This window comes from Vigna unguiculata, chromosome 1 (genome assembly GCF_037176805.1).
Source record: "Vigna unguiculata cultivar grain cowpea cultivar isolate G323 ecotype 2 chromosome 1, ASM3717680v1, whole genome shotgun sequence".
Lineage (NCBI taxonomy): Eukaryota > Viridiplantae > Streptophyta > Magnoliopsida > Fabales > Fabaceae > Vigna > Vigna unguiculata.
Genome location: NC_140792.1, coordinates 47634088 through 47643425, shown reverse-complemented (window position 1 = coordinate 47643425; position 9338 = coordinate 47634088). Strand labels below are relative to the sequence as shown.

The 9338-nt window shown below is 28.7% G+C and overlaps 2 protein-coding genes across 2 annotated transcripts; both read left to right on the top strand.

Annotated features, from left to right (window-relative positions):
* Nucleotides 1-5431: 5431 nt before the first annotated feature.
* LOC114193563 (uncharacterized) lies at nt 5432-6782 on the top strand. The gene is made up of 3 exons (XM_028083456.2): nt 5432-5963; nt 6422-6491; nt 6568-6782. Exons 1-3 carry the CDS (start codon nt 5625-5627, stop codon nt 6627-6629), a joined length of 471 nt encoding a protein of 156 aa, XP_027939257.2. The 5' UTR covers nt 5432-5624; the 3' UTR covers nt 6630-6782.
* A 1487-nt stretch (nt 6783-8269) lies between these two features.
* Nucleotides 8270-9019, top strand: LOC114193649 (Heavy metal transport/detoxification superfamily protein). Its single transcript, XM_028083568.2, has 3 exons — nt 8270-8517; nt 8593-8668; nt 8768-9019. Exons 1-3 carry the CDS (start codon nt 8509-8511, stop codon nt 8905-8907), a joined length of 225 nt encoding a protein of 74 aa, XP_027939369.1. The 5' UTR covers nt 8270-8508; the 3' UTR covers nt 8908-9019.
* Nucleotides 9020-9338: the final 319 nt, after the last annotated feature.

Sequence of the window (9338 nt, the reverse complement as noted above, 5' to 3'; positions counted from 1 at the left end):
GGATGATAAATTTAAAAGTGACACAAATACGTCACCTTCTGCTTTTCCCCTCATCCTATTTTTCCAGTAATTGTTTTCAACTACGGAACAGAATAAATCCAATTGCATAAACACGTTTTAAAATTCTCTGAATAGGTTCTACCGAAAAATAAAATTCTCCTTTTATAGAACTTTCCCTCAACTTGGATTATCATCGGAAGTATTCACATAACAGCATCCAAGTTTCATTTTGTTTCAGTTACTTTTCTCCAATTTCGCCTAATTAAGCGGTGCAATTCTACACTCTATTGCTTCGTTTGGTATGGTATGTAAGAAGAAATCTATAACTATTTATCGAAGTAGATTAGAAGATTTTGATTAGATGATTTGAGTTTATTTATAAGAAAATTATGAATCATCATCTTCTGTGTTCTTTCTTTTCTTTCATGTTAGAATGAGAAAGAAGAAAAAATCATAACCAACCACAAGGGACTTATGTTTTAGGAATGCACATAAAGTTGTCTTATATCTGTCTATAACACATGATTCATTATATTAAGTTGTCTTATATGTATTATTTTAATTCATATTTGTAATCGTTTAATAATTCATAATAGACTAGGTGACGTGTATAATTTATCATGAGTTTATTATTATTATTATAAATAAAGTTTTTTTTTTTTCAATCAAATAATTTTTTGTCCCTTTTTAATTTTTTTTAGTAAATGAAGTCTAAGGAATATCTTATCATTTGATGATTTGTTATGCCACCATTATACATGTCAAATCACTGATTAGGTACAATAGGATGCTATTCTGGAGTGCTGAGAAGTTATGGAGCGGATAGAATTAATCCTTTATTTGGTAGAAAGAGAGAGAGAGAGAGAAAATAAATTATTAATTAGAAAGAAATGAATACTAATTTTTATTTATTATTATGTTTTTAATTGTTTATTACTATTATTGTAATAAACAAATACACATAATCATTATTAATTATGGATATTCCATAATGAATTTAATAAAAAATAGTTAGTTTGTTAATTATATTTATGCATGTAATATAATCTATTATATTTATTAATATAATTCCAAAATAATAATTATTTAATAACAATTATTTATGCATGTAGTATAATCTATTAGGTTGTATTTCTTTCTATGAGGAAACACAAATTCCAGTATTTGTTTTTCCTTGTTTACCCATCTACGTACCTAAACCAACATTTATTTTGTTAAATTGGAAGGAATGCTTTAATTTCTTTTATCCTTCAGATCAAGAATAAAGGTAAAATTTTCAAATTTTCATTATTAGTACATATTATTTTAAATTAGAGTTGTGAAAATTAGTTTCAACTCAACCTATTAAAAAAGTTCAATAAATAAGTTAGGTTAAAAAAAGTTGTGGCCAGAATCTATATAAACGTAAATTAGGCCCATCCAAAAACTTACAAGTGAGTCCATCTTATACAGCTATAATTATATTTTTTTTAAAGTAAAGTAATATTATTTTTAAGACACATTCATGTACTAATATATATATATATATATATATATATATATATATATATTTATGCTATATTTACAGTATATTTATAATAATATTGTTTTTTCTTTTTAACTTGTGTAGGTTAGAATAAAAACCTAATATTGCCATAACTGTTAAAGATAAGCAGATGAAAGTAGGATGTTTTGTTTTCATTTATAGGTTTTGCGTCTTTTACTGAATAGATATGTTCGAAATGCATTTGGAAAGAAGAAGAGTTAGTGGTTGGAGGAATGTAGTGACCCAAAATGTTAAGAACTTAAATTTAATATAGGTTATGTTTGAAGCAACCATTGGCGTCACTTCTTGTTAAAATCACTTGCCATAGCTGCTAAAAGAAGTAAGAATTTATCTCAGTGAGAAAAATTTTGATACAACGTATTGAAGAGTCTTTGAAGACAGTAAGCAACTTAAACTTAAAAATTTACTTTTTAATTTACAAGAATGGATAAGTTTTTTAAAATTATCTAAATATGCAAGTCATACCCAGAAATGTGATTTCAAAACGATAAGAAATTATAAAGTATTGGAATTGTGAAATACGTAATTTAAATATAAGAGCGAGGCGAGTTTGGGTATTTTGGATTGTTGTGGGTTATGAGAAGTGATTTGAGTTTGTTTTTTTGACGTGTTGCACATCGTTTTCGACATTTTTCCACGACCTTTACTTTTGGTTACCTTATGAGATAAGATAAGAGACAATCTATTCATATCGATGGTGTTATCATATACTCATACATCAATTTTTAAGCCTCTCTTCAGTCCTTGTCATAAATTTCAACATAATTTTCTACCTTTCTTTTATTTTCTGTTTACAAGTAAGCATTCCACTCTTATTGCACATTCAAAACAGGAGAATAATAAAAGGACATATTCAAAATGAATTCAAGTAGGATCTAGTTTTCACAGGATTAAATATTTTTTTTATTTGTATATCTTAGACTTTGAATTTTTCAGTGTTGAATCGTGGAAGTAAATTTGCATGGAAATTCTTTTAGGATAAAAAAAAAAAGAATACTTGTGATATTCCCATAGTTTCTGAATTTTGAATAGTTGAGAAGAGACAGAATTCTGAAATTCCATGGCTAAACTTTTTAGTTAGTTAAACATAAACTCCAAAGTGCAGTGACGAGGAGTATATATTAAGTGGGAAAAGAAATCAGCCAACATATTATTTGCACTTTCTTAAAAAAAAAAAAAAAAAACGAAATAGAAGCAGAAGTATATGCCTGTTGGTGTGTGAGAAAATGGGCATAAAATTTAAAAAGGTGCTGGTTTTAAAGAATATTCTTGGACCATTTTGAAGTTAGAATATGAGAATGTTCTTCACAGTCATTTTGGCTGCTCAAAAGTTTTGGTGTAATAGCCAAAAATGAACAATTTGGCAAGTTTTAATGATAGCAGAGGAATTTTTTAAAAGATACAATCCACCGTTTAACACAATCTTTTTTCAAAATTAAATATGATTGAGATGGATATCAACATCATATTGAAAAATTATCATAAGTTATCATGATAAGATTAAAATTAGATTTTTTTATAACTCACAACTATAAAAGGTTCTCACACAAACATAAAAAAAAAAACAGTGATAAATGTGATGGATAAATATAAGTATAAAAATAAAGTAAATTTCTTTTATAAATTGTTCGATATGGTTTAAAAGTAATTGAACATATAAATTTAATAAACTCAATTTTAATTTTGCTTCTCTTACTCAAATTTAATTACCGGACTTACATTATGCCTGCTTATTCATTCTCATTGAAATTATAAAAAAAAAAAACATTAGATGAGTCTTATTTTTTAACTTTGAAAATAAGTGATTAGGACAAAATAAAATGGTAGAAAAGATCAATATATTGAATTTATTGTACATTCAATTTTTAATATATATATATATATATATATATATATATATTGAAAATAGAGTAGTTTGTTAGTCAATTTATTTGACCACTTATTAAATTGAGCTAGGTCTAGCATTAAATATAAGAAAATTTGAAGTAGTTAAAGTTGTCCATTCAACTTGATTTGAATTTGTCTTGGTCAATTGCTTGACACAACTTGGAGCGACAATGATATTATAGATGTATTTCAAAAAATTGTTCATCATTTTTATAACTTTCTTCCAATTTCAGATTTGTCTTTCTTATTGATCCTAATGAAACATCATAAATATTTATATTGATGAATAATAAATGAAAATTTTAAATTTAATTAACAATAACATTAATATATCCATTAGCAATGCCTTTTAAAAATTAAACTAATTTAATTATTTTTATTAATAAAAACTATTAGAAACGTCTTATATTAAAAGATTAAATATAAACTATAAAACAATAAAAGCAAATATGCAGTCAGTGTCAGCTGTTTATTTTGTCCACTTCATGCGCATAGAATACAAGTTGCTGCATTTAGTGCATTTATTGTGACTGCGTTAGTATTTTTTAATTGAACATATTTCATCTATATGATATAATATATTATTATTTTAAATATTCATAACAAATATTAATCAAATATCATTAATTTTATATAATTTTCTTACACGTAATATTAACAAATAGTTTGCTATCATTTGGTTAATACGTTTAAAAAAAATTACTTGCAAATGACACATTCAAATTTAAAATATGTTTTAATTAGTAGTTGACATCATTAAAATTGACATCATTAAAATTGAACTATCTTTGCATTATATTTCAAGTGAATTCAAACTACAAATAAATGGGCCTGTAGTGACTGGATCATGATGCTTGACCATGAGAAATACACGGGACTTTGTTAATAAGCTTTATTATTGACCGTTGTAAGGAAACTGAGGCTTTTGCTATTGTACCCCACGCTTTCTAAATGTACTCCATGAATGATAAGAAATGTAAAAGAAAAAGTGTTTTTTATGCATATAAAAGCTGAATCATCTACATTTATTCTTCCTTTGATTGTATTTACGTCGTAGTGTCTCATCCAGCTTGAAATAAGTTCTTAGTATTATGTTTTTCCTATTCATATAATTTAAAAAGGTTTTTGGATATGTAACCAATATAAAATGTTGAAAAATTATACTTTGAATCTCATTTTTTGACTCTCATCTTTTACTTTTTGAGATAAGTTAGTGTACTTTATTAATTATTTCAAAGAAAAAATACATTAGTACATTAATCAATTACTCAAATTAAACCACGTCAAAAGATAAATTATGAAAGTAAAAAATAAGAGTCATAATATCATAGTAAAAAATGTTTATTTCATTCTCTTCCTTATAATTTGTTATTTGAAATAGTTTAAGTTGAGTGTGCATCTTTTGTAACCACCATTAAATGAAAAATAGTAATTTTAACATAACTTATACTTAAATAAATAAATAAATGTTTAATTAGTCGGATGGTACCTACTTGTATGTTCAGATGTCAGTTTGATATTTGTTCTTAAAAATGTGTCAATCAAGTCCTAATTCTTACAAATTTGTCTCAATTAGATTTTTTTTTAGAAAAATGAATAATAATTAACATCGTTAACTTTATTTATGATTTTTATCACTAAATTTTGATATAAATATAAATACTTAATTTTGTAAATCATTTTAAATATCAATACATTAATATTTTTGTTTTTTAAAATAATCTAATCGAGACCTCTTTTTAAAAATTCATACTCAATTAATGCCTTCTTAAGAAAGAGCCTTCCTAAAAATGATATGAAATTGACACGTCCAAATTCTAAATGAAAATCCACTAATTAAACCATAAATAAATTATTATGCATAACTATTTATTATGAAATAGTAATGTAATTACTCTATCCTGCTTATATTTTTTGGCCAATAATTTTATCATAAAAAGTTGGACCTAACCTTTCTTTTTTATCAATTCATTATCTTTCTCATCACAGTGTCAACACTCAAACAAAGAGACACACTGTGCTAAGTTCTAACCATTTTTAGATGCACACTTAATTGCTAGACAGAGATATAGAAATCTCCGATCTTTGTCTTTTCCAACATTAACCTCCACTTAAACAAACTTTAAAGAAACCCTGAAATATCTGATCTTAAAAGCAACACATATTTTGTTGTTGTGTGAGATTTGATTTGATGGGAAAATATCTTGAATCTGCGGCGAGGCTGGAGGAGCTATCGCGGATTGTGTCATCTGCGAAGCCCAATATCAGGCCGAAGGGGACGCTACCCAGATCGCCCGGCCGTGTGGCCACGCCTCGAAGTGCGACCCCAATTGGTGTTAAGGTCGAGCTTGCGAAAAAGATGGAACCTTTGGAAGAATGTCGGACACCCCTCGCCAAGGTTGTCGCCGATTGCGCCAAGCGGTGGTTCCAGGACACCCTCAAGGAGGCCAAGGCTGGGGACACTGGCATGCAGGTTTTGGTGGGTCAAATGTATAACTCTGGCTATGGTGTTCCAAGGGATCCCCAAAAGGTCTTTTCTTTCTTCTTCTATTTCTATCATTCTATGTCATTCCCATTGGAAATTTGGTACTGGCCTTTTTACCCGAAATCCCTTTTCTTGTATCACAATTTTAATCAGATTGTTGTTATTTGTTTAGAAAAGATGCACGAACTCAATTGTCTGTTTTTGAATTTTTATTTGTGATGCTGTTTTTTCTTATGTTTGTTTGGACAAGTTTTGTTATACGCACTCACGGGGTTAAGAAAGCAATAAAAGAAATGTTGATTCATGGAATAAACTTATCACCTTTTTCTTTTACTTTCTTTCTTCCCACAAAGAAGTTTACTCAAACACATCTTGAATATTGGTTAGTGGCCGTAAGAGCTACGTGACTACACTTAATTTGAATTGAGTAATTGCTATACTCTTTTCTGCTCCTCAATTTCATGTTACTGACTACTAGACTATAATGAGTTTTGTTTTTACAGGGACATGTTTGGATTAGTAAAGCGTCAAGAAATCGAAATTCAGTATGGAAAGTGTGTGGTAAACGGCCAGGTAAGCTCTAACATCTGTTAGATTGGTGAATTTTGGGTGTATGTATCCTGATCGATCTCTACGTTGTTTACTTCAGGTTACAGAGCAAGTGATTCAGATTCATGTGATCAAGAGAACAGAGATAAAACATGTCCTTAATTTGCGAGTACAACTTTTTTCCTGCTAAAGGGATTTAATTTCTTTAAATTCTGTGGTATAGTATATGTTAACTTAATATCACCGATGCTACTGGTTATTTGTTGTAACATCCGAAACATAAGTCAAATCTGTTAACTGATAATTGTTCTACAATGGTCCCTCTTCGTTAGAGTTGGTTGCTGTGTTGTTCATTTTCAATAAGGCTTATTTATCATTCCTAGGGTAGTATTGTGTTCTTTCCTCTTTCTTTTCTCCTAAACTTCAAATTGATGCCCAACTTATAAGGCTCCTAGTTGACTAACTGCATCTGGGAGTTTGAGAGGAACTCTTGCACCGAGTATAATAAAGCAACTATTTCACACAAAACAATCAATATTAAACATGCACTATCTAGCAATATTATCAGTAATCATGTGTTGCCATTAGTATAAAGTCTTAAAAGAAAGACCTAGCATCTGGGCACGGGGATCTGTTTTGGGTGTTGTATCAAAAGCAGTTAGTACCCAGGGTGTGCATTAGAAGACCTTTGTGCACAATTTTTTTAGGCTTATCTTATGACATGAGTACTTGTGTTATAAGTTTTTGAGTGAGTACAGGAACCACTATCAATTTATATAGAAGTATGTTAAACTCAACTGTTAGATGCTTAATTAACCTATTAACCTGATAGAGATATACCCTATATCTTCTCTGTTTCAGGTTGTATTATGTTTTTTAGTTGTTTCTGTTACAGTTAGTTTTACCTGTAAAAACAGTAAGCTTGAATGATATATTCAAGCTCCTCTGGTGTAAATAAGTGGTGTATTCTTTCCGCACATATCAATGATAACTCTGATTTCATATCTTCTCTTTCAATACACTAACATGGTATATCATGTAATAAGTTGGAGAACAATGGATAATTGGGTGTATTCAGTGTTATAAATGGGAGTAAAAATACTCTGAACCTTTTTCAACAGAAACCAAATATGTAATTGGTACTCCCTTCACTTTTAAGATGTATTATTATGTCCTATTTTATATTTATATTTTTAATTAAGAAAATGGAGATTGAGTAGAAATATTATTTTTAAGGGTAAGATGTGCATTTCGGGCTGTGTTGGAAATCTGGATAATTAATTGGATTAACTTAATTACGCAGACTAATATGTTCTTTGACATTTTATTAGAGAATCAGTAATATCACGAATGTGAGTAATCAACAGTGGACCTGAATAATTTCGGTGAATGAGTGTAGGACACTCAAATATTTGATAAACGCAGAACACCTAAAACGAAAGTAGTTTAGTAAATGAGTTACATACTGGTTGAAATGATTTGTAAAATTCACTTAATGATGATAAGTAATTTAGTTAGAGATAAAATCTATAATCTGTGATGTAAAATTGAACTAATAACTAAATCAGATAGTATACAAGACAAACTAATCTACTCTCAAGAAAAGAGAACTAATGAAATATTCCCCTAATTACAAAGTACTGATTAATTGAATAGATATTTTACGATAAATTAAGATAAAAACACATTTATTTATTTGTTTGTCTGTTTTTGTGCATATATTCATATGTTGTTTTGAGGATAAATATAATGCTTGCCGACCAAACATGCTACTAAGTGGAATCCAGATAGTTCGAAATCTTAAAATAAGAATAAAGTTTCACTTTTTTCTCAAACTTTTCTTGAAGAAAGTAAAAGCTTCCTTAATTCACGTCAAGAATCCATTCCCTTCCTGTGTGTTGCTCCATTATTTCACGCAGTTCCATGAACCATTACAACCCCATTTCTCTTTTTTCTTTGATTTCTCTCTTCCTCCACTTCTTATCTCTCTCCAGGACCTAGACTTGGAGTTTTACTCACTCCTCTTTCTCTGCTTTCTCTAATGGCAAATGTAAGATTTTTATTAATCTCATTTTTGGTTTGCAAATTGCAACTGAGAAGGATTGTTTTTGTTGCCTGTGGTCAGGTCGTGGAAGTGAAAGTTGGTTTGCACTGTGACGATTGTATCAAGAAAATCCTCAAAGCAATAAAGAAGATAGAAGGTTCTTGTTTTTCCCAGCACCAATATAATAAAACATCCACTTTTTTTTTTTCTTTCTCTGCGATCCTTTTACTTTGTTTAAAACTTGAGTCCTTTGCAGATATTGAAACGTATAACGTGGACACAAAACTGAACAAGGTGATCGTTACTGGCAACGTGACAACAGAAAAAGTGATCAGAGTCCTTCAAAAGATTGGCAAGAATGCAATTGCCTGGGAAGATGATCAAAGCGATAACTGAGTAGTTTAGGGTATCATTTTTCATACTATGTAAGGTGGAATTTAATAATTTATAGATTGTGAACTGTTTAATTATATTATTAAATTTCAATTGCAACACTTCATATTTTTTATGTGTGTATGGATATCTTAGATTTAATTCTCATTTCTGTCAATATATACATAAAAAAATATTTACAAGATACACAACATGAAATTGGAGACGTGGTGAATGTTAGTTTTGTCATATATTGTTGATATATGGTGAAATTTAGTCATACTTCATATTGAACTTTACTCCGAGTATTAGCATCAATAGCGATAATCCTGGAACAATAACTTTATAAAAGTCATACTATGATTAAACTTTATTTAATGGTATATTTGGTTTAGTTATAATATAATTAAACTTTATTAAATGGTATACTTGGTTTAGGTATGCAAAGAGGATAT